The sequence below is a fragment of the Amblyomma americanum genome, chromosome 8 (genome assembly GCF_052857255.1).
Source record: "Amblyomma americanum isolate KBUSLIRL-KWMA chromosome 8, ASM5285725v1, whole genome shotgun sequence".
In the NCBI taxonomy this organism is placed as follows: Eukaryota; Metazoa; Arthropoda; class Arachnida; order Ixodida; family Ixodidae; genus Amblyomma; species Amblyomma americanum.
Window position 1 is genome coordinate 127,610,717 of NC_135504.1, and position 26,187 is coordinate 127,636,903.

At 47.2% G+C, this 26,187-nt stretch overlaps 1 protein-coding gene across 7 annotated transcripts in view; it reads right to left on the bottom strand.

The window, feature by feature from the left end:
* The window catches only part of LOC144102076 (uncharacterized), a 91,402-nt gene that overhangs the window by 62,101 nt on the left and 3,114 nt on the right, over nt 1-26,187 (bottom strand). For all 7 annotated transcript variants that reach the window (XR_013308167.1, XM_077635356.1, XM_077635358.1 and 4 more), the window contains 2 exons: nt 21,055-22,190; nt 2,472-2,618 (listed from right to left, as the gene is read on the bottom strand). Coding sequence is in view for 6 of the 7 variants with exons in the window: in XM_077635356.1 (XP_077491482.1) it covers nt 2,472-2,618; nt 21,055-22,190 (1,283 nt within the window). In the remaining variant the exon portion in view is untranslated. The remainder of the gene's footprint in view (nt 1-2,471; nt 2,619-21,054; nt 22,191-26,187) is intronic.

The following is a 26,187-nucleotide window of genomic DNA, read 5'->3' on the forward strand; positions in this document are numbered from 1 at the left end:
GGCGAGTCGGTCAGACATTACGCTTGTTGTGTGAACTTTCTCGTCCTTGTCTGTGGTAACACATTTCAAGCATTGTTGAAATGTTACCATGCCACTTTGCATTGATCACCAGTGATCGACGAATTCGAAGCATGATTTCAGTGCAACTGGCGCTGCCGAGGATTTGTTGCAATATATCTAGTTTGTTGTTTAGACACTCTACTTTTGTTTCTTGCATAGTCTGTATTTTTCCCACAAGGCGGCAATTTCTGAAATGCCCTTGAAGTTGAGGTTCCGCCATAGTGCGCTAGCGGGACGTGTCGTCAGCCGCCGCGACAGCACCCCCCCCTGAAAAATCATGCTTTGCGCGACTTTGCTGCATCTGCAGCAGATTTTTTTCGGTGCTCAAGCAGCAGTGACTGATCTGGAATTTGATTCTGATGAATAAACTGTGCAACCTCAGCAGAAAATGTGGGCACCCGTCCACCCGTAGGCTTGTTTTCTCGTGGAGCTGTTTTACACATCACATTGATGTCATGAATGAAATGTCTGATTTCTGTAGTGTTTCGACACCATATAGGCAAGGTTTACTTTCACCTGCCTAAGAAAGAACTGACTTGAGGCCTGGTAGCAATCAAGGCACCGACCTCAGATTTACACTTTGTAATAGCCCGAAGTCAGTCGTGAAAGCTGTGGATATCTTCCAAAACCAGTTTCAAAACCATGGCTGTAAATTTGCAGTCAAGCCTTGTAATGCATGCGGATATTACGAATTATTGGCTACATCATACTGTCCCTAAATATTGTCAACCCATACATTAATTTCTAACTTTACATATCGGAAGCAGTTTCCCATAAAACGGATATATTGAACTGCCAAGTGCCAAACTGTGGCTGCTTGGATGGCAGGTGGTAGGCTTTGCCTCACTACATGGGTGGCTAATGGTGATGTAGCAAGTGTTAGCACCATGGTTCACGCTTTATCTTGCTTTTGCCGACAGCGCCACAGAAGATATAATAGTGAGAACACCTGGTAGTCAGGCGCTCATCACCCGTTTGCGCCTCTTGCAGCCTTAGATGGTGCCTCGGAACCAGTGATATGGTCGCTTTCCAGCAGCCATCCTCTGCTCACGTCAACTGTCACGGAGCGGAGGCGGAAACAACGGTGATAGCTTTCACCCTGGCATCAGACCTTTTACAACGCAGCTGTAATGTGGGGAAGCTGTGGGGAAGCCACCCAAGCTAGCGTTTGACCTGCCACCACCACGTGCTTCAGTGCTTTGCGGGGAAATCAACCTAGCTGACGTTTGACACCTGGTATTTTGAGGCCCCTGCAATCGCTACAAGCTGCTTCGAAACGGTGCTAAAACTACAGAAAGTATGGTCTCTTCCATTTGCTGGTATTTGGCTGATAAAATTTTGCTTCTCCAGCGTGAGGTTTTGGAGGAATTTCATAACGCAAATTTTAGATATATCGAACCATTTTGCAGGTTTTACCTTTTCCTTATAACAAGGTTTCGCTGCATTACCTTTATAATTTTCATGTAAAGTAGATTATCACAAATGGTACGTGGATAGACTTTTCGTGTTTCTGCAATTTTTTTTCAGCTACTTTAAAAACATTTTTAGCTCAAACTGACAATGTCAAAAAGGACGCTTATCAAGCTATACTTTGATACATTACATTGAACTGAAATTTTTTTGTTGATGTGAAAAATTTATTTCTGGGAGACTTTGAAAATGATGTTTTTCATGCAATGTCAGAAAAAATTTCTTGCTCGAAAAGTTTTTGAGTTATAAATTCAAAATTTTGGTTGCTAGTTGATAAACAAATTGGAATGTGTACATTCCAGAATGTTTTCAATATTTTTTTCTTCAAGAGATATTGTTTTGTGTTAAAATTTTTTCTTGATTTCAACTTTTTTGTGTGTTTGCTGAAGTTCACTGTTTCGAAGTTGCCGCTTCAGAAACAGGAAGAAAAGCTAGTATTTCTGTTTCTGAAGTGGCTACTTCAAAACCCTATTATTTAGCTCCTATGATTGGCAGGATGATAATTTTACCCTTACTGTATTCCTTGATGTCAACCCCACGTGGTCGAAATTTCCGGAGCCTCTCACTATGGTGTCCCTCATAGCCTGAGTCGCTTTGGGACGTTAAACCCCCATAAACCAAACCAACCAAGACAAGCCAACGGCATGCATTCCAGCAAGGTCCGGTCAGCAAAATTTGTTAAAAGCTCATAGCATAAAACTTAAATAACATATTACACGAATGTACAAGCACTTGTTTTACATGAAATGAAATAGAATATTTTGAATCAGCACACCGAAACATTTCCTGAAAATATCATAGTTATGACTGCATTAATGAATTTTTTTTTCTAAGACCGGCTTCCCCCTGAAGCATGCAGTGCACGCATTCAGAGTACCTGGCCAGCAGGCAACTACAGGCCTCTGTGGAACAGTGACCCCAGCTGAGGAGCACCTTCTCACCCTGAGCTTCCCCACTGCCATGCTGTGCCTCCAGGTGTTGTGCTCCAGGTGCCAGACGCTGATGGCTGATGCCTGCACTGACACCAGGAAAGGGCGCGGTTCTGCCTGCACCAGGTACGTGGCCATCACACCCTGTTCTTGCTCGCACTGGGAGAGAGAGAGAGAGGTTGTATTGAGGGGAGATCAGCACAAGCTGCAGCCTCATGTAAAACCCATGTCCAAGGGGAATTTGAGGAATAAATATATAAATAAATTAAATAAAAACAACATGGGGAATGCTCTGTCTGGAATGAAACAGAGTTGGACTGAAGAACCATTCTAAGCCCTTGTTCTCTTTTTCTTTCCCAAAGCAATACGCCTGTGACCATGCCATGCTAAGCTAAACATCTCTGGAGTAAAAGCATAACGCACTGACCTAATGAACTGCAGTTGCAGGATGTGAAATGCAAGAATGTAGCAACATGCCAGAAATGACACAGCTGAGTTCCTTTACACGGCAGTAAGCTACATGAAACAATCAGACACTGTGAGGGCACTGTGCTTGAGAGAGAAGCTGTGACAGTGTGCTCCCATTCATCACCTACATTACGTCATCCTTCTCTTTCTGCATCCATTCCTTCCCTTTGCTGTGCAGGGCAGCCCTCTACCAGTCAAACCTCACTGCTTCCTTTCATTTCTTCTCCCCCTCAACAGTGACAGCAGCAATGCGCACACTTAGCTGTGAACATGGCACACAACTTTCTAGGCAATCCACGCACAGCTCAGCAAGCAGTCACAAATGTCGTAGACCCTTTGCAAACATACTAGCAATGTTCTGTCGCCATACTCCGATCATTCATCCCATGTGGCAAAACAGAAAAATAGCACTGCAGCGCTGGCCTAGTCGTTTGAGCATCTGCCTGTTACAGGGTACCCACTGGCAGTGGCAGAATCAACAACACACATATAGTAGCAGCTTTTGCAGCAGAAGAAATTGCAATTTGTTGCAGGAAATTTAGCTTTTGTAGCAGAAAAGAACTGTGCTTTGAAACAAAATTTTGCCTCTTAGAGCACAAAGAAAGGTACTTGTGGCACAATTTCCCCCTTTGGAGCCAGTAAGCTCAGATTTTCACCGTGATCAGAGTAAAACAAAAAACCATAAACCTTACATTCAAATTTAGTCATTATAAAGCTCATAAAAAAAGAAGCAACAATGAGCCAATTAAAAAAAAAGATTTGCTGAAAACTGTATATTTTATGCAGAGTTAAAAATAAGTATATACATCGAAAAAGCTCATAAAAATGTAAGAATGATACATCATCATCAGCCTGACTATGCCCACTGCAGAGCAAAGGCCTCTCCCATGTCCTCAAAACCTTGCCCATGTCTTCCGTCTTGCCAGCTGCGCCCACTGTATGCTTGCAAAGTTCTTAATCTCATCCGCCTGCCTAACTTTCTGCCGCCCCCTGGTATGCCTGCCTTCTCTTGGAATCCACTCCGTTACCCTTAAGGAGTAGTGGCTATCTTGCCTTCGTATTACATGCCCTGCCCAAGCCCATTTCTTCCTTGATTTCGACTAGGATGTCATTGACCCGCGTTTGTTCCCTCAGCCACTCTGCCCATTCATGATCTGAGAGAACCTCCCATATGCGCTCCACCCCATTTCCCTCTCATGATCTGGACCCCTGAAACTGAAGCCATCAGTTAGTACTCCTTGCCTTCCTTTAATGACTCTGAAAGGGCCCGTAATGGTGCACTGTTGGCAAGACGCAAAAATAGGTGGCACCTTGTCCTACCATATGAGTGGCACCATCCCTTACCCGTTCCCACACAATGCCTGGAGAGCAGCACTGGCAGAGGAATTCCGCCAAAATGCTACTTTCTCGCCAAGATGTAGCGTGCTTAGTGTTCGCAAAACGGTTCTGCTTGGATTAATTGCTAGCGCTAAAGCAGTTCTATCGCTGCAGTGATGCGAGCACACACAGCCAAATGCAAGAAACAGAACTACAACGTGAGAGAGAGAGAGAGCGCATGGGATACGCTCTAGGGGGATGAACCCGTGCTCTGAGGCTTTTGTTTCAGAATTCTGCTTTTTCTTAGCCTATATGGCGTAAAGGGGCATTCCAATGGAGGAAAATTATGCTGAATGAAAGTGGTACCACGAATACACCACTGTAGTGCTCGCTTGCCCAGCTACACCCACTGATCCAAAAGCCATTTCCGTGCACGCTGCGCATTGTGAGATCGAAGAGGTCTTCATCAGCACATTCGATGCGTTCATGGCCAACTGTCAGCTGTGTCGTGGCACGAAACAACAGACTTTCAGCATACCGCTACCACGACCACTTACCGCGACCTGTCAGTGCGCAACCGCTGACTGGGCCCGCCACAGTAGGCATGCATGCACACCGCTGGCCAGCATATGGCTCCAAGTGGTGCCTTCAAGGCGATCTGCTCACGCATAGCAGCTTGCGACGCATGCTATGCGGTAAGCGGTACACACTATGCTAAAAGCTTCTAATGAGGCACTCAGCGGTTCTAAACTCCCATTTTGCCATCAACGAGCACAGAGCGGCTGCGGTTGCTATCGCAATGGTCGTCAAGGAATCTATTTCTTGCAAGGCCTACAGCATTGAGCGCGCGCTTCTGCTGCGTGCTGGCAATTAGCCGTACGATGAAAGCACAGGTTCAATTTATGTGACAAGTGTGCGATGGCATGTGTCAAGCTAGTCAGCGCCGTTTAGTAATGCCACAATTGCTGACTGCAAGTTCTGGGAAGCAGGAACATCCATGATTCTCGGATATTCGTTCAGCACCTCAAACAGAAACACGCTGTACAGATCAATTGAAAGGTAGATCCTATTCCACAAACTATTCAAAATTTCAAATATTTCCATACCAATACTTTCTCTGGCACAAACATGGAAGAAGCGTGAAGCCAACATTTAAAAACGGTCAATTTCAATTTTCCTCTCGCCACAACTTTTCAGTGACCTTTTGGCACAGGTGTGGTGCAAAAGTGAGCAAATACTTGACTTTGTGCCAGCATTTGCCATTTGGGACAGCTTGGCACAATTGCTGCAGTAATTCCTCCACTGCACCCATGACACAATGGGTGCAAGCTTTCCCCTGGCCTGGTGTTCAGCTTCTCTAGAATGAAATAGTTTAGAAAGGAGTCCCTAATCGTACCTTGTGCAGATGAAAAATACTTTTGCCATGGAGCTCTATGAAAAAATCTCCCCTTCTGCAATTAATCATCGTCACAACAGAAAAATCATCATCATCATCAGCCTGACTACACCCACTGCAGGGCAAAGGCCTCTCCCATGTCTCTCCAATTAACCCTGTCCTTTGCCAGCTGCATCCACCCTTTGCCTGCAATCTCATCCGCCTACCTGACCTTCTGCCGCCCCCTCCGCTATGGTTCCGTTCCCTTGGAATCCGCTCCGTTACCCTTAAGGACCAGCGGTTATCTTGTGTTCGCACTACATGCCCTGCCCAAGCCCATTTCTTCCTGGTTATTTCAACTAGGATGCCATTAAAATACATGTGTGCCCTTACCCACTCCGCCCGCTTTCGGTGTTTTAACGTTACACCTATCGTTTCTCTTTCCATAGCTCACTGCGTTGTCCTTAACTTAAGATGAACCTTTTTCGTTAGCTGTATCTTACTGGTACTCACCAATGGGGCTGAAACCAGGAGGCCTACATGAAGAGGAGACTTATGTGAAAATACTGAAAGATATCTATAACGACTGCATAGCTACCATAGTCCTCCATAGTCAGCAATAGCAGGTTCTCTCAGGTCATGAATGACAGTTTACCAATATTCGTGAAGAGAAAAGTATACAACAACTGTACCTTATCGGTACTCACCATGGGGCTGAAACGGACTCTTCTTCACATTAGCCTCCCTGTTTCAGCCCCACAGGTGTGTACCGGTAAGATACAGCGGTTGCATATGGATATTCGTAAACTGCCATTCATGATCTGAGAGAACCTGCCATATGCGCTCCACCCCATTCTATATTCTTCTAGTTATCTCCCTCTCATGATCCGCATCTGTGGTCAGTATACCTGCCCTGAGTAGACGTATTCCTTTTCCTTCACAACTTCCAGGCTCTCGCTACCAATTGTGCTCTACTGTTCCCTTGCTAGACTGTTTAACATTACTTTGGTTTTCTGCATGTTAATATTTAGACGCAGCGTTCTGCTATGCCTGTCTAACTCAATGATCATGATTCACAGTTCATCTTCTGAGTAACTCAGCAAGGCAATGTCAGCAGTGAACTACAAATTACTAAAGTATTCTTCATTAACTCTTATTCCCAACTGTTCCCAACCCAGGCCTCTGAGTACTCTTGCTCTGAGTACTCTGAGACTCTTGGTCAATGTGTCTGAAAAGTTGGAAAAGGTATGCATTTGGATGTGTTAGCCTCCCTCTTGTCTTACAGTTAACAAGGTCAGCTTCAGCTGCTTTTGAGATGCCTTTGTGTCCTTTATGTGCTTCTTTGCAAATAACGCATGATGTTTGATTGACTAGCTTCCTTGTTACGAATTCACTAACATAATAAATAATGCAGGCAGCAACAGCTGCATTGCAGTAATCATGCTCGAATACTTCTTTGCACTCTCAATTTCCTTTGCTAATCAGACCATCCAGCTTATGCCTCAGTTGTTCCAGTTTTTTTGGCCGTTCTACAGCTGAACTTTTGTATATAGTACCTCTAAGATCGGCCAAAGTCGCAAAAGCAGATCGGCTGCTTTCAGTAGCCATGTAGTTCGGTGGCTTCAGCAAAATATACCGTGAAAGCATTCGGCAAAGCTGCCAAAACGATAGAAATGTTGAGTGTTCATTCCGGCCTCCTGCTTGCCTTATTATTTCAGAAAAGCATTCCAAAGGGCCTTGATCTTAGCTCTGAAAACATGTTTGAACTTGCATTCCGTCACGAGGTAAGCGGACAGCTCTCGAACTGCCTTTAATGTCACTCGCAATCTCTCTGTAGTTGACTGGGCCAGGAGAAAATCTTTGGGAATGTCTCCATCAACAATTTCTTGTTCCCACATGTCGAGGCATCTGGAGGCACTCTCAATTACTACAAAGTCCTTGCATCCGAGAGTGAGGCCTTCCCCTGGGAAGCGGCGGTTGAGGGCATCAAATATGTTGTTAAGAAAAAGCATAAACTCAACAGTTGGCTCTGCATTATAAAGTCGAGGTGCACCTCTGCGTCAATAAAACTGTATGCCTTTTGCGACAGAATTGCTGAAGAGTTGAGAAGTTGAGTGGCTAGTTTCACCCTCATTTTCAACATATTCGACGGGTCAACAAGGTTGTATGTTAACCCCTGCAAAAGCGCAAGGCATGGAGTACAGCACGGTCGACATATGCTGCCTCTAGACGTCACCAATGGGCACTTATTGTGCCTGCACTTTCTTTGACAATCAACAAAGGCACACTCGCATAGCACAGAAGAAAAACTTTTCAAAATGGATCGCCCACAACAAACACTCAAGCTACTAACAGCAGTTAACACTGCGTCTACTTCGGAAACTGAACTGGCAAATGAGCTGATCCCAACAGTACCACATTCAATTGGCTTATCCAAAACATATACTCGAACTGACATGTCGCTTTTAATGTGCAGAGACTTCTTAATAAGCACGACACTGGACACATAACTGTGCTGAATGCAAGCATCGTTTAACAGAATGCCTATGATTTTCTCGGCGTCGATGCTCACAATGATCCAGGAAGGTACATGCATAGAGCAGAGTTGAATAATATTTCAAAAGGTGTCTTGTTTTGGCTCATGACTGACTGTGTTCTCTGCTTCACAGTCGCCTTCACCAACAATGCTTGTTGCAGTGCGGTCAGTCGTTGTCGCTCCGTCAGAGTGCACTGAACATCTGAAGAGCTGCTAGACTGCACAATAGCAGGGAGCAACAGAACGAGACTAACTTTATGTGCTCCTGAGGGCTCTTTACTTTCTTCAACAAGTACGTTGGTGCCTCTTTGAAAATACTTGGCACCGCACCTTTCGCGACGCCTGCCCTTCTCCTATATGACATGAGCACGTGGCAATCAATTTCAGCAGACCAAGTCTTTAAAATGAAATGTGCTGCAAAATTTCTCTCACACACTTGGTTAGTCCTCTGAAGCACTCTCTTTTTGCGCGGTATCACCCACCTCCACGCTTCCAGCCTCGCTTCATCATCCGTTGGCTTGAGAAGGAAATACTGCTCGCACGATTTATATCCACTGTTGCAGAATGGCACAAAGCACTTTCCCACCACACAGATGCATAAAGCTTTTTCCCGATCAAATTACTCGCAAAGAAAATAAGAGCGACACTTACGCAAAGGTGTCGCGCTCTCAGCAGAAAAAAGCAAGTGTGGGCGCCTGTGGGACGAGGGCAGGGCACTAGTTTCACGCACCCTCTCTCGTCGTGCCGAGTTACTAGAACGCTGTTGGTTTCTTTCCAAGAGCGCTGACTGTGTACTGTTCTCTCACCTAGCTTATCTTCCACCATGCTCTATTTGCGAGTGCCTTAGTAAATACCTTGTAGGCAAAAGACAGTAAGCTGACCAGTCTAATTTTTCAAGTGCTTGACGTCTCCTTTCGCATGAATTAAGACAATGCTGCAGTGCGCTACTGTCTCTATCATTAACATTCTGATTACATTGACTACTGTATAGATTTGTGTACAACTCTTCGGCTACTTTAGCTATCTTATCCACATTGCTAATGACATTGCCCTCCTTGTCTCTTAGTGCATTCATCTGGTTTGTACCTATGCCTCGTTTCCTCTTCACCGCTTTTAGGCTGTCTCCATTCTTTAGAGCATGCTCGATACAGCATAAAGAGGGGAAGCTGGCTGAAAGATTAAACACAACGTAAAAACACTGTGATCATCATCACTGGCAGCAATAGAGCAAGCAATGTCTGCTGCAATTAGTAATGGGAGGGCTTGGAACGAAACAGTTTAAAAAAAAAATTTTTTTTTTCAAAGGCTTGGAAAGCAAAATAAAAAACCATCGAGTGCCCCTTAAGCAGGCAGTGAACTATTAATTCGCCACACATTAAAACTACAATGGGTAGCTGCACAAAAAAAAAATGCGACAAAGTGTGCTTCATTTAGCATTGTTTCTGCCAAGTAATATAGTTGAGCCGCGACATCATGCTTACTCGTCAGTTATTGCGGAAGGCTTCAACGACTATTTCACCAACTGCCAACCTGCTGTATTCTTGCATTGTGCCTTTTTGCTTTCCATTTGAATTGAGCCAGAGCCAAGGCACTAAAGAAAGATTGTGCAGTTGTGTTCTGCATGATAACAACGTTACATGTGATGAAAATTCAAAAATTTTTAATCAGCGGCTATTCCCTTGCTACCGTCTACATATGCATAAAAAAAACCACCCACATGCATATTCACGGTTGCTCACATTGACTAACTATATGGCGAACACTCTCTCAATGCCAAGCTCTCTAATAACTTTTGAAGTCTATGTAGATTAACTCTTCTCTTTGCCTATGGTTATCATTTTCCATGGCAGTGTAGAGGAATGGCCATAGCATAGCCATACAAAAGTCCTTCACGCTCTCCCGGCTCATGTTGGCCCAGTTGGTCAGTAAGTGAAGTAAGCCAAGTTACCAAAAGTGCAGAAGCCGCTGCAGTGGTTGGTTCAAAGGTTATGGCGCCTTGCTGCTGACCCGAAAGATGCGGGTTCAATCTAAGCCACAGCAGTCGAATTTCGGTGGAGGCGAAATTCTAGAGGCCCCGTGTAATGTGCGATGTCAGTACAAGTTAAAGATCCCCAGGTGGACGAAATTTCCGGTGCCCTTCACTACGGCTTCCCTCATTGCCCGAGTCATTTTGGGACGTTAAACCTCCATAAACGAAAAGTTCACAGCACTTTTCACGTTTTAAAGCAATAGCGTCAAGGGTCCCGTGTTGCAAAGAAGCTGGTGTCGTCGTCGGCTTGAGCGTCGTTGGCCTTGAGCGAAAAACCCACGAAACGTTCCCAGAGAAGCAAGCTGGGTGGGCCGCCTAGGTCACATGACCTTGTGACATCATCACGACCTGCCCACTGAATTGTGAGCGAACTGCCCACCGTGGCAGTTAGATTAATGGTTGGTCAGGAGAGGTTGCTTGGGAACAACAGCATGGGTCTCACGAGCCACACCTGCTGGGGCAGTGGCACATCACTTAACTGCTGCACCACTGCGCCAGGAGTCATGTGAATATCTTAGTAGTAAGCCAGTATCTTAAGCAACAAAACTGCTCCAGTGGTACTACTATATATAATTTGTGGGAGATCCACATCAAGCATGTTGTGAAACTGTGATACAATTTGCTCATAAGGCATTTACGTAAAGTATATTGATCCCCTTGCTAGTTACAATTCGCTCAAAAGGTGTTTATGTAAAGCATACTGATCACCTTGCATGTGACCTTCCTTCCTATCCATGGTGCAGTCAGCTTTCAACAGTGTACTCCCAGTCCACACAACTTGACTGCATTGGCTGCTGTAAAGACTAGCCAGACGGGTTTCCCTAAACACCATCGTGTACTTACTGAGCAGGTAACCCTAATGCCTGACGGCCACTACTGGAACACCTTTCAGTATTACTCCGCATGTGCATAACTGGCCTCAGCGGGGCTGTGCGTGGTGGGAAATGTGCACCGATACCATACGCCAGCAAACGGCAGGTTTTTGGGAAACCAAAAGCACCAGGTAATGATAGGTATATATAAACAAGAATTAATAAAAAATCCTTTCTGGTGTCAGACCCCAACCACACCTAGATATAAATTACTTGCATATTCTTGTTCCAAATATTCTTTCCATATTTCCAATATTTCAACAAAAAGACTTTTTCTTCTTTTTTTGCGGCGATAATAAGTTTTGGAAATTTTGTCTCTAACTGCGATACAAAGGCACCTCTCCTGTGAGCCCAGCCCTACATCACTGGAAGTCAACGAAATGACCAACCAAAGAAGCTGCTGCAGTGAAATTACAAAAAATATATTTGAATTAATAGTACCTCACGCAGCAGCCAATCCAAAGCAAGCTTACCAATGCAAACAAGTCACTGGCGAATTATGTGCGTGATGTTTTTTTGTGCATCACATGTTCCTCTTTTGCCTGCCTTCAGGATATTTCCCTGCCTTCAGATAGATGCATGGGATGTTCCTCCGTTATGCAGCAAAGCAAAGGCTCTTCACTATCGCTTACGTTACTTCTCTTTTTTGCAATGGTTCATCGGGACTCATACCGTACTCCATTTCACAATTTGTTCACAGCAGAGTGGAGGCAACGAGTACAAGGCAGCGCATTCCGAATACAAGTGCACTGTTCTCAAGCGCTCGTGAGCCAGCCTGACAAGTCCGGAAGCTGCTGTCTTGCGCTCGTAGCTTCGACTCAACTGCGAACAAGCTGTGAGACGGGGCATAGACAACAAGTTGGGCAAGTGGTTCAATTTTCTAGCTTTATTTTTACTTCCTTTTCCTGCTCCACCAGAGCACTTGTCACAAAGAATGATGATTCACGGTGAAAACACAAAATATCCCAAATGGGCTGCAGAATCAAGAGGCTAGGCACAGGTCGCAAGAAATCAAGCAGTGTCCAGCTGCCAAGAGCACGCGCGACTCACTTCTTCTTTGTCCCCAAGGCGCCGCCCGGGGACACCTGGCGGCATTATTCCCCCTCCCCAACCAAAAAAAAAAAAGGAAGCAAATACGTGGGGGCACTTGGAGCGAATGAGGTGCCCGTTACTGCGTAAAGTACGGCTTCATACGCAGTACGTGCACGACCTCAGGCTGCGGTCGACGGCGTGAACTGGGCAGAGTGCCATCGGGGAGGACTTCATACGTCACATCAGTGATGCGTCGCAGCACTGTGTAGGGTCCAAAGTAGCGGCTCAGAAGCTTCTCTGACAGGCCGGGGCAACGTACCGGGGTCCATACCCACACTTTGTCGTCGGGGTGGTACTCGACGTGGCGATGTCGTTGGTTGTAGCGTTCTGCATCTGTTGCCTGCTGCCGGCGGATGTGCATACGGGCCAGTTGGCGGGCTTCCTCTGCGTGCCGGGTAAATTCCTCGGCGTCTGGCGTGAGCGTCTGGTCGTCAGGGGGGCGCGGAAGCATGGCGTCGAGCATCGATTGGACATCACGGCCGTAGACGAGGCGAAACGGCATAAAACGAGTCATTTCCTGAATCGCCGTGTTGTAGGCAAACGTCACATATGGGAGGATCTCGTCCCAAGTCTAGTGCTGTACGTCGACGTACATTGCGAGCATGTCTGCTAAGGTTTTGTTGAGGCGCTCCGTGAGCCCGTTTGACTGCGGGTGGTATGCAGTAGTCTTGCGGTGGTTCGTGTAGCTGGAACACCTCGTGCATGAGCTGCACTGTAAACGTGGTGCCCCTATCGGTGATGACGGAGGACGGGGCGCCATGTCGTAAAACAATGTGGTGTATGAAGAAGCGCACGATTTCAGAGGATGTACTGCGCGGCACCGCCTGGGTTTCCGCATAGCACGTCAAATAATCAGTCGCAACTATAATCCACTTATTGCCAGAAGACGACACAGGGAATGGGCCCAGAAGATCAATGCCGACTTGGTCAAAAGGTGTGCGAGGTGGCGCAATTGGTTGGAGTAAACCTGCGGGCTTGAGCGGTGGTGACTTACAATGCTGGCACTCACGGCAACCTCTGACGTAGCGGTGGATGGTCTTTGCAAGGTTAGGCCAATAATAGCCTTGAGGCACTCGAGCGGGCGTGCGTGCAAATCCCAAATGGCCAGAGGTGGGCTCATCATGACACGCCGAAAGGATGTCGTCGCGGAGGTCTGATGGCACGACTAGGAGGTAGGGCCGGTCACCGTTGCTGGAGTTTTTCTTGAACAGTACGCCATTGCGAATGCAAAAAGAGGACAAGTGGCGGGAAAAGTGTCGAGGTACGTTGGAAGCATGGCCCTCCAGGTGATCCATGACAGACCGCAGGTCGGCGTCAGCACGCTGCTTTGCCACTAAGTCCGAACTGCTGATCACACCCAGGAAATGACTGTCATCCTCTGCGCTGTCATCAGCTTGCTCGACAGGTGCGCGTGAGAGCGTGTCGGCGTCTTCGTGTTTACGTCCGGACTTATAGGCAATTGCGTAATCAAATTCTTGAAGGCGAAGGCTCCAGTGTGCTTGGCGGCCTGATGGGTCCCGGAGATTGGTAAGCCAGCACAAGAAATGGTGGTCGGTGACCACCTTAAAATGACGGCCACAGATATAAGGCCGAAATTTCATCGTGGCCCAGACGACAGCAAGCACTCCTTTTCCGAGGTGGAGTAGTTGATTTCGGTGCGTGAGAGTGTGCGACTGGCATACGCGATCACACGTTCCACGCCTTCTTGATGTTGAACGAGGACGGCACCAAGCCCGATGTTGCTAGCGTCGGTGTGTATCTCGGTAGCAGCCTCCTCATCGAAGTGAGCCAGCACAGGGGTAGTGTAGAGCCATTGGCGCAGCTCTGTGGAAGCAGCCTGTTGCTCGGCAGTCCAAATGAACGGTATATCGTCACGTGTTAAACGGGTGAGGGGTTCAGCGATCTTGGAGAAGTCGGCGATAAAACGACGGTAGTAGGCGCACAAACCCAAGAAGCTCTAGAGCGTTTTCTTTGTAGTAGGACAGGGAAACTTGGCTACGGCGGCAGTTTTCTCGGGATCGGGTCGTATGCCATCGGCGCTCACAACATGGCCGAGATACTTGAGCTCTTTGTAGCCAAAGTGGCATTTCTCGGGTTTAAGTGTCAAGTTGGCCACGCAGGGCATCCAACACGGTCCGCAGGCGTTCAAGGTGTTGGTCGAAGGTTTCTGAAAACACCACCACGTCATCTAGGTAAACAAAACAGGTTTGCCATTTGAGGCCAGCCAGAACAGTATCCATCATGCGCTGAAACGTTGCTGGCGCAGAGCAAAGGCCGAAGGGCAACACCTTAAATTTATATAGGCCGTCGGGTGTGATGAAGGCCGTTTTTTCGCGGTCACATTCATCAACCTCAATCTACCAATATCCGGTCTTTAGGTCGATCGACGAAAAATACTTGGCGCGGCGAAGTCTGTCGAGCGAGTCGTCGATGCGGGGCAGCGGGTAGACGCCCTTTTTCGTTATGGCGTTCAGCTTACGGTAATCCACGCAAAAGCGCAGTGTCCCATCCTTCTTCTTAACAAGCACGACGAGCGACGACCACGGGCTCTTAGAGGGCTGAATAATGCTGTCTGTAAGCATCTCCTTCACCTGCGTTTGGATAGCATCGCGTTCCTTCGGGGAAATGCGGTACGGCTGCTGTATGGGGCGAACGTCATCGGAAGTGATGATCCGATGCTTCGTGATCGTCGTTTGCCGCACTTTCGAGGAGGATGCGAAGCAGGTTTTGTACTGGAGCAGTAGGGCGCGAAGGTCACGCTGTTGAGTCGCAGAGAGTCCGGAGCTAATATCGACGCGATCCAGGGACGTGTCCGGATGGTCCATGGCCTCGGACGCAAAGCACTGAGCAACATCGGCGAATTGGTCGGCCCACGCGATGGCAGTAGCTCGGAAAAGGTGACGAGGCTCGCTCGTAAAATTAGTAATCAGGAGTTCCGACCGACCATCACGGAGGTGGACGACACTTTGGGCCGCGCAAATGCCATGTGTCAGCAGCAAGGAAAGGTTGCCCTCGGCGACTGCAGGTCCATCACGCAGCCCATCATCGCATTCGACGATTGCAAAAACACTGGAGCGCGGCGGGATCAAGACACTTTCAGTGAAAATACGAAGGGCGGAGCTGCGTTGCCGAACGTCGGAGGTGTCGTCGGCTTCCGCTGTCGAAAACGTAACGGTCCTGTACCTCAGGTCAATAACAGCACCATTCTCATGGAGAAAATCTACGCCCAAAATCAGGTCACGAGAACAGTCGCGGAGCACCAGGCAGCTAACTACGAACGTCGAGTCGCTGATCTGGACCCTAGCCGTGCACTGTCCAAGTGGAGTAATGATATGGCCCCCCCGCCGTCCGGATCTGCACGCCAGAGCAAGGGGTTGTAACTTTCTTTAGAAGCGCTGCCAATTTGCCACTGATAATTGAAAACTCCGCTCCTGTGTCCACCAACGCGCTAATGCTGTGACCATCGAGAAGCACGGGTATGTCGAGGGAGAAGCGGTCCTTTAGTTCAGCTGCTGTCGTCGACGTTGTCAAAGCTCTATCATCGGATGTCTGCGTCGTCTGCATCGTCAGGGGGTCTTTACAGCGTCGATATCCAGCGACCACGCCCCTGGAGGTCGCTGTCCTCAGTTTTCCCGGCAAGGGCTGGGCGAGCAGTCCGCCGTCGCTCGCGAGGAGTTCTGCACATTCGGTGAAAACGATGGACGGCGAGGTGACGGTGATCGGAACTGACGGCGCGCCATGGACCACTGAGGTTGATGGGTCAGGTACTCTTCAATCTCAAGGGGCCGTTGGCTAAACCGGGGCCTTGGCGCATCGGAGGGAAAACCCTGCAGGCCAAGCTCTCGATATGGGCACCGGCGGAACAGGTGACCGGGCACCTCACAGTGGAAGCACAAACGCCGGCGGCCAGGGCCACGCCAGACGTCCGCTCTGCGCAGGGATTCTCGATCACTCGGGATGCACTGCTGCCCTGGCTGCACAGAGTGTAGCAGGACGTCGTGATGGTTGGGAAAAACTGCCGCTGGGTTCGGGGCAGGGCGTCGCAGCGCGTCAGCGTAGGTCGGGCGGCAGTAGTCTGTCTGGTTGGGGGGTGGAAATGCCTGTAGATTTGGAGTGGGGCATCGCAGAGCTTCAGCATATGTCGGGCGGCAGTAGTCTGTCTGGGTAGGCTGTGGTTCGGCGTGTAGTAACGGAGGCCTGATAGCTTGCTGCACCTCTTCGCGGATAACGCTCATAAAGGAGCTGGCTGCTGGCTGCGACGTACCACAAATCTTCTCTAGCTCCTCATGGACAACAGCGCGGATCATGTCGCAGAGACAGTCGGTATTGCTGTTGAAAACCGGGAGGGACTCCGTAACAGAAGCAGCAAGGACTGGCCGGTCGTACGCGGTGGAACGCTGCCGGAGGACCTGCTCCATCGTGACTGCCTCCACTAGAAATTCGACAACAGTGCTAGGGGGGCTGCGCACGAGGCCGGCGAAAAGCTGTTCTTTAACACCACGCATTAGGTGGCGCAGCTTTTTGGCTTCTGACATAGCTGGGTCAGCCCGTCGGAAGAGCCGCGTCATGTCTTCGACGTACATGGTAACAGTTTCGTTGGGCATTTGCACACAGGACTGCAAGGCTCGTTCAGCTCGCTCCCGACGATCAGCGCTGACATACGCGGCGAGCAGTTGACGTCGGAACTCAGGCCATGATGAAAGAGTGTCCTCACGGTTTTCGTACCACGTACGAGCACTGTCCTCCAGGCTGAAGAAAACGTTCCTCAGCTTGGCGGCGTCATCCCATTGGTTAAACGCGGCGACACGTTCAAACTGGAGGAGCCAATCTTCCACGTCCTCCAGTTGAGTCCCGTGAAAGGACTTTGGCAGCCGTGGGTTCTGGAGGGTGTAGTACGCGGTGCCTTGTATGACCGGTTGAGGAGTAGGCGCCGAGGGAGAGTCGAATGGCCTGAGCACAGGAGGCAGTCGGCCAGGCGGCGAGGTTGTCTCCAATAGCCGATGCTCAGGGGGCAGTCCAAGATTTCTGCTGCTGACCCGGTGCACTGGCGGGTCGACAGGGAGAGGTCTGGGGTCCTCGGTGCTCGGAGGGGTGTGCGACATATTCCAGAGCGATTTACTCCGCACCTCCACCACAAAATGTCACAAATGGGCTGCAGAATCAAGAGGCTAGGCACAGGCCGCAAGAAATCAAGCAGTGTCCAGCTGCCAAGAGCACGCGCGACTCACTTCTTTGTCCTCAAGGCGCCGCCCGGGGACACCTGGCGGCAATATGCAAACCCCAGTTGAACACACGTAGTGCCAACATGTCTTTCCTTTTCCACTGGCCATGTTTTTGTGGGTGTGTTCTCTCACATGAGGTGTCTGTGGCACAATCATTTTCTGACATGCAAGCATGCAGCCTCAAAGTCAAGGCATGCAACGACATGACAAAAAGGAAGAAAAAAAGACAGCACAAAAGACTGTTACACTGAGAGTGACTGCTTCACAAAACACATGAGTACAACTGCATGAACAACACTGAGATGACAATAAAAACAATGACAAACGATTTTTGCAAGTGACACCTCTGTTGACACATGTCCTGTTCTGGTGTTCAGCTGAGAATCAGAACTTGCGTCATCCTTTTCTAGTAGATGACCACAGGAAAAAAAATGACATGACAAATACGTCACTGTCATTGTCACTGTTGCATGTCAGCAAGTGTTGCTAAGCAGGCCAGGATCTAGATTTGAAGGCTCCTTAAGGTACATGCGTTAAAAAAGGCCAACAGCCACTGAAACCTGGGGTAGCATAGGGAACTGTGTATTGTCTTGTTTTATGGAGGAGCAAACTCGCAAATTAACAGCATAATCATTTCTGATAGAAGATGGGTATCCCCGATCTTATCCTTATCTTCCACTTAAAATTATTTAAACTTATCTAAGAAAAATGATAGGTCTAACAGAAAGGGACCAGAAGCGGGCAGAGTGGGTGAGAGAACAAATGTGTTAATGACATCCTAGTCGAAATCAAGAGGAAGAAATGGGCTGGGCCAGGGCATGTAATGCGAAGGCAAGATAACCGATGGTCCTTAAGGTTAACGGAGTGGATTCCAAGAGAAGGCAACCGCAGCAGGGAACGGCAGAAAGTTGGGTGGGCAGATGAGATTAAGAAGTTAGAGGCGATGAGGAGGCCTCCGCTGGCACAGGACAGGGTTAACTGGAGAGACATGGGAGTGGCCTTTGTCCTGCAGTGGGCGTAGTCAGGCTGCTGATGATAATGATTAAACTGTCCACCTAAGCTTATCTTCTAGATGTAATTAATGTGCAATTAACTTCATGCTCGAATTTGCACCTCGATTGAATGAAATAACACAGTAGTTATAAAATATTAAAACAATATTATAACATAAGTCTCCAACCACAAATTTCTAGGTGTTTGGTTCAATGAAAACCTCTCATGGAATATGCATGCATTAAATTTAGTGAAAGATCTTAGTAAAACTGTAGGATGTCTTTATAAAATTACTAAGTTAATGCCCACTTGGCTAAAGATTTCATATTAGTATGCTCTTTTTATTTCAAAATGTCATACTGTATTCTTGTTTCGGGAACCACTGGATTTGGTAACATTAATTAAAGTTGCCTGTTCTCCAAAAAAAAAAAAAAGCCCTTAGAGCCATTGAAGGCTATTATGGGACACCGCGAGATTTGCCTACAGAACTCTTATACTGAAAATATGCTATTCTACCAGCACAACAAATTTATTACTTTCGTTTACTGCAGTATATTCACTGTAACAGATTGTATGCCACTCTACCTGACAGGCCTGCCGTAAAACAGTAAAACCTCGTTGATACATCTTTATTTTTAACTGCGGGAAAAAATGTATTATTCGGGAAAACGTACGATCAAAACCGCCTTATTCTGAGAAATGTAACTGCTGAATGAAGTAAAAAGACATTTATTGACAATGCCTATTGGCATTTCTGGGCGCAAGAGCTGAACAGATCCTGTTCCAGTGCTCGCTGAATTCAGTCCGCGTTCGCGCTGTTTTTAGCGCGGAAGGAAATTTGTAACACATCCGGTCCGTCGACGGCAGTGACGAAAGTAACCAATATCGTTCTCGCCATTTTCGAATGCTTCGCCCGATCACACCAAGCATTGTGGGAAAACCACCGCGGCGGGCGGCTGATTGTCGCAGTGTGCTTTTTAAGCCGCGTTTCCCATCCCGGGCCCGGCCGTATATAAGCGCATCGCTGTGGTTCGTGTAATCTTCGCCTCCTTTCCCTTATGCACCGTGAAGAAACCTCAGCGTTCCTCCTCTTCATATCGCGTCCCCGCAGAAACGGCCGTCGCTAATGCTAGCGCAGTTTTTTTTTTTGTTCTTAATGATGGTGCTTCGCCTCGTTGCATCGAGGCACTGCAGAGAAGCTACCACAGCGGGTAACTGCCGCAAAAAAAAAATGTCGCGTGCCCTCTCGTTCGGCCCACTTGTATGTTTGCACATGTGCGGTTTGTCAATAAACGTATTATACGACCACAATATGTCGAAATTTTGAACGTAGGAGCCGGGAAATCATGTCTTCTGGGAACGTATTAACCGGGAAAAATATAGTGTAACTCTATGGGAAATTTTTAATGTCTGCGATTTTGAGCGTACGAACCGGGAAATCGTATGAACCGGGAACGTATCAACGAGGTTATACCATCGGAGAACACGAAGAAAACTTGTACCCATCCCTCAGACTAACTACGGGAAACAGAAATTAATTTTCCAGGTGCCATTTGTCAATCAAACTTTAATAGAAGGGGAATTCTTGATATCAACAAAAGTATGCAAAAAAATATACAAAACATATTTGAATGAGCATCCTGTATAGTTTCGTGGCCTATACTCGCTGTAATATATGCTTCTGACTAGTGGTCTTGCTTCTGCATAAATATCCTGTGGCATAAAATTTGTCACTGATTCATATGCATTATTGTCTTCTCTGTAGCAACAAGTATATGTGCTGCTACTTTATTTGTACTTTCTAATTGGCTTGTATAGATATCATGCGATGTGTTCAATTCATGCTTGTTTGTGTTATATTGTTTGATGATGATTATGGATTTTTATGGCGCAAGGGCATCTATGGCCACTGAGTGCCATGGCACCGGGTATTTTCAACTACTCAAGGCGGGGTCAAAGACCCATTTCCCAAGCATTTCACCCCTTATAAACCGAGCACCAGGCCAGGGGAAAGCTTGTACCCATTGTGCCACCGGTGGGTGCCCGGCAGCACTGGGGATCGAACCCTGCACCTCCCGCATGTGAGGCTGATGCCTGTTATATTGTTTCGTGCCATTTTTTGTCTCCTATTTGTGCTAAAGGTGTGTACTGCCGCCACTATCAGGGAGCCAAGGCCTAGTCAGGGCTACCACCTTTTGCTTTGGCTTCCCCTTTCATTTTAAAAGGAATAAACACAAAACCAAACCAAAAACACGCTCTCTCATGCGTTCTTTGGTTTCAATGGTTGCTGCCCTTTCTTTTTTTTTTTTTACATACAGGTGTTACTGTGTGCCATACCGTATTTTTGTCCTTCTGCGGTATTTTGCTTCAAAAGTCTGAACAATTCAGGCACTTCAAAAACTTGGGGGCTTCCTTCACCACATACTTACAGAAAATGCGACAGCATTTAGATTGCTTGTTATAGTTTCCACAACTAGAATCTAATGTTGTTCTTGAGATTTTTCCACCAAATTGCCGCTCACAATGCGGTGGCCAGGTTACCCCTTCCACAGTGGGCAGGTTGTGATGACGGCACAAGGTCATTTGACCTCTCTCGACCAAGCACAGAATTTCGTAACAAGTCAGAAATTTTTTGAGATCATAACCTAAACGCTGCGGCATTTAAAGAAATGGCCAAGACAAAGTGCATACCTTTAAAGCACAGAAGAAGAACAGGGGGTTCCGTGTGCCCAACAATGACCCTCGGTGGCAGGCAGCAGCATTACACGCATTCCGCTTGTCCACACAGCTTTGCTCGGTTCCATCACAGTCTTCGTCGCACCAGCTGCTGACGCACTCGCCACCACGGTGCGTGGCTGAGACAAGGTCTTTGGAGTTGAGCTGCCTCTCCTCGGCATGATGCATTGTGTCGCCCCCACATACCTCATCGGAGAACTGGGAGAGCGCTTCCAGAGAGGCTGGTGGCCACGGAGAACACTGGTGTGTGGGGGGTGAATTTCTTCCCGCCTCAGTGTCACCCCTACCCAAGGAGTGTGTCAGGATGCATTCCAGCTTGCGTGAATCCGGTACCACATGCCCTTGATTCAAGAGGCCGGGACTGCCACATTCAGCCCCATCCTCTTCCTTGCAAGCCCGGTCTTCTTCGGAGGAGCTCACCAAGTAAGTGGCTGGGGCTTGCTGTTCAGCAAATATGCTTTGCACTGCCTCCCGAGTTGAAGAATGAGGTCTGTCGAATGTTCTACACCTGCCAACAGTTGCAGTCCTACAGTCCACAGCGTTCCCTGCAGCGGCTGGTTTGGCAGTGCCGTTGATGGCGCACTCTTCTGACCACTCATCAAACATGCCTTCCAGCTCCGTAGGATCCAGTAGCTCTGCCGCTTCAGAGTTGACAGTCGGTGTTTCGTCGGTGCCCGAGGGATCGGCAAAGAGCTTCTTTGCAATACTTCTTGAAGAAGGGTAAGGCGCACCAGCGACGATCCCTTCTTGTGCATCCTCTTGGGCAACAGGCAAAGATGCTGGGCAACCAGAAGAGGGACCCTCTTCCCTGGTGCCCTCAGCAAAGGGATGGAATGATGGCGAAGCGGGCCTTGAAGCAGAGTTTGCACTGCCTTCCGAGGAACCCTGTTGAGCGTTGCAGTGGGCCCGCAGGGAAGACAATAAATCAGTGCTGTCCCCAGGGCAGCTAGCACTCTCTGCATCTCTTTCCAACTGTGAGCCCTGTGCCTCAGTGAGCCCATTCTCTTGTCCACAGCAGAGAGCCAAGGGCACTGGAGCTCCAGGTGCAGGGGCCAGTACAGAATCTTGCACTTCCGGAATGTCAAGGTCATCTGCAGCAAGAAGGCAATACACACAGAAACCAATCCCCATTAGTCCGTGTTTTTAGTATGCTAGTACTACATGGGTCACTAGCAAAAGAGATATGTCCAGGTGAAGCTCGAAGTAACTTGGGTAAGCTCGGCTAATCTTGGAGGAGCGTTGCGCCAGCTACAGTAAATGGTAGGAGGATGTCACGCTAGAAGCAGAAGAAGAAGAGAAGATGAAGAGCGAGAAATGCAGTTGTGTGCACAAGCAGATGCCAGAAAGAGGAGGCGAAGGATGCAGTAACCAGAGGAACATGCAGTGAAGAAAACGGCAAATCATGGATGAAGCCAGTCATTTGACAGATCCCAAATTCAGGCGACGTGCATGGTAAGCTAAACAGCAATGCAAAAGAAGAGAGTGCCAATGTGAGTCAACCGGTCCAGTGGATATCATGAGGCGGCAAGCTGAAGCAGAGCGGCGAAGACAGTACAACCTTCCTAAACAGGATGCAGAAACAAAGAGTGAGGCAGAAGAGGCGTACGACATGAAGTCGCCGGCAGAATAGGCGGCAGCGAGGTGTGTAAAGGTAACTCCAGAAAATGCCGAACATAGTGAATGGCGACTTGAATCACAACAAGCCGAGGAACGACTGCAAGAACATTTCGGTGTAACTAAAAAAATTTCAAGGTTATAAAAACCCAAATAAAGATAAACAAAGTTGCACAAATGCAAATGTGCTAGCACATCTAAGTTACATTTAGGTTAAAAAGTTAAATTTTTTATTTTGCTGATTACCTGGGTCAACAATTTCCATAGTTTCAGGGCTAAGAGTTGCATTTTTATTCCTTCACTAGTTATAACCACTGCAACTGATAAGCAGCGTTACCCACACGCACCATTTTTTAAGTATCAACACAAGCTCTGCAAGACGGTAGTGCATTTTACACTTGCGACAGCTCTGACAACTTTGCATGCATTCAATAGGTCAGTAATGGAGGAAGAAATGAACTTTTAAATGTGCAAAGCTGACTGACATATAGCTGTTAGTTTTTAGCATGCATGTGGAGGGTAACAGTGTGGGCTAGTTGGTGATCTATGATAAAGAATTTCCCTGCATTTCTTTGGCATGTAGAGGTTAGGAGACCAACCCACATGAAGGTTGCCATAGAGACTTGCTGACAAAACCACTGCCTTCGACTCACACATACTTTGAAACAGCATTACATGTTAGGCATAGTCATCAACAAAAGAAGGCAAGTGTACCAAGAGAAGGCAATCATAGCAGAGTAAAACAAAGTAAAATCATAGTACACTGTACTGATGGGCGACTTCAGTGTGAAGCTGAGCAAGAAGGCTAGCGACCAGGCGGTAGGCAACTATGGGATAGGTTCTAGGAATAGCAGAGGAGAGTTATTAGTAGAGTTCGCAGAAAGCAATAATTTACGGATCATGAATACCTTCTCCCGCAAACGAGAGAACAGAAAGTGGACCTGAAAAAGCCCCAATGATGAGAATAAAAATGAGAATAAAATTCATATTATGCGCTCAACCTGGCATCGTTCAGGATGTGGACATTCTCGGAAATGTGCGTGGTAGAGACCACAGAATGGTAAGATCTCGAATTAGCTTAGACTTGAAGAGGGAACGGAAAAAGCTAGTGAAGAGGAAGTCCATTAACAAGTTAGCGGTAAGAGCGAAAATAGAGGAGTTCAGGATATCGCTCCAAAACAGATATTCAGCTTTAACTGAGGAAGACGATCTTAATGTTCATACAGTGAACGATAATCTGACAGCTACCATTATGGAGCTTGCAGTAGAAGTAGGCGGTAGGACAGTTCGTCAGGATACCAGCGAGCTTTCTCGGGAGACGAAAGATCTGATTAAGAAACGCCAAAGCGTGAGGGCGTCTAACCCTACCGACAGAATATAACTAGCAGAGCTATCAAAGTTAATGAATAAGCGCAAAGCAGCTGACATAAGAAAGTTTATTATGGAGAGAATCGAGCATGCTCTAAAGAACAGAGGTAGCCTAAAAGCGGCGAAGAGGAAACTAGGCATAGGTAAAACCCAGATGTATGCGTTACGAGACAAGGAGGGAAATGTCATTAACAATATGGATAAAATAGTTAAAAGTAGCCGAAAAGTTCTACACAAATCTCTACAATAGCCAATGTAATTAGAATGTTAATGAGAGAGACAGTACCACACAGCAATGGGACATCCCACCAGTAACGAAAGAGAAAGTAAAGAAAGCCTTAAGACCAATGCAAAGGGAGCAGCAAGCAGCTGGTCAGGATCAGGTAACAGCAGATGTCTTAAGGACAGAGGAAAGATTGTGCTACAAAAACTAGCCACCCAGTATACGCAATACCTTATGACCTCGATCATAGCAGAAGCTTGGAAGAACGCTAATATAATCTTAAGCCATAAGAAAGTAGACGTCAAGGACTAGAAACATTGCAGACCAATCAGCTTATTGTTCGTTGCCTACAAGCTAAGGTAAACGCCTAAGGTTGCCTAAGGTAAACGCAAACAGAAGAGGGACAACCTTAGACTTCAATCAAACGAATGATTAGGCAGGTTTTCATAAAGGATAGTCGACAATACAGTATATTCACACTAACAATCAGGTGACAGAGAAATGTGCAGAATATAACCAACCCCTATATACAGCCTCCATTGATTACGAGAAAGCATTTGACTCAGTGGAAACCCCAGCAGTCATGCAGGCATTGCGATATCAGGGTGTAGAAGAGTCTTATGTGAAAATACTGGAAGATAACTGTAATGACTGCATAGCTACCATAGTCCTCCATAAAGTCATCAATAAAATTCCAATAAGGAACGGTGTCAGGCAGGAAGACATGACCTCGCCAATGCTATTCACCGCCTGTTTACTGGAGGTGCTCCAAGGTTTGCATTGGGTACAGTTAGGGATAAGAGTTAATAGAGAATACCTAAGTAATTTGCAATTTGCTAATGACATTGCATTGCTGAGTCACTCAGGAGATGAGCTGCAAAGCATGAACAATGAGTTTTACAGGCAGAACACAATCGCAGGTCTTATTATTAGCATGTAGAAAACGAAAGTAATGTTCAACAGTCTTAAGTAATGTCCGAAACAGTAGGTGACATTTCCAAGTTGAAAGAAGCTAGAAAAATACATATTCACACAACTTAGCTAGCCTTAGCCTTAGCTTAGTTATCCACAATGCCTGATAATGCGGAGTAAACCTTGCATTAGTTCAGGCCTCTGTCTTTCATATGTAGTGCAAGACAAGGGTCTGACAAAAATTTTATGTCCAAACCATCATCTATCAAGTTTGCAATTTTTCCCTCTTCGATAAAACTCGCAGTGTAAGATAATTAATGCCCCCATGGCACATAAATTCAGGAACAGCAGTCCCCGAAAGAACAAAGTTAGCACGTGCCAAAACAATAACAATGCCCAGCCAGGGTTCGTGACAGGACAAGGAGCCCGTGGAGGCGTTTGTCATCATATCCGCTTGGTGCTTCCAGTTTGGCAACGTCGCATGGCATGTGAGGTCACAGGACATGACATGCTTGTCAAGACCACGCATCACGTCATGTTTAGTCATGAATTCCATCATGCACACCAGACGTGTGATCGCATGACCTGACACTTCGCATTGACCCAGGTGTGACATTGGACACTGTCAAATGAGCCGACGAGCTTCTTGTGCTGTCACATAAAAGAAGGCCCCATACGCTGGTCATTATTCAAAAGCCTCACCAGATGGATCAGTCCTGAGCAACTCCAAGACATTTTACCACCCTCGGGGGCAAAGAAGTGGACTTGGCAGCTTGACCCCAGAGTGGTTGATGCACCAGCTGACGAGTGTGGCTTTACAGGTAGTGATCATCATAATCAGCCCTTACTGCAGGAGAAAGGTCTCCCTCATATAAATAATTAAATTAATTCCATCCGCTGCCAGCTGCGACCACCTTATCCTCACAAACTTCCTAATTACATCACCCACCAAGCTCTTCAACATCACATGC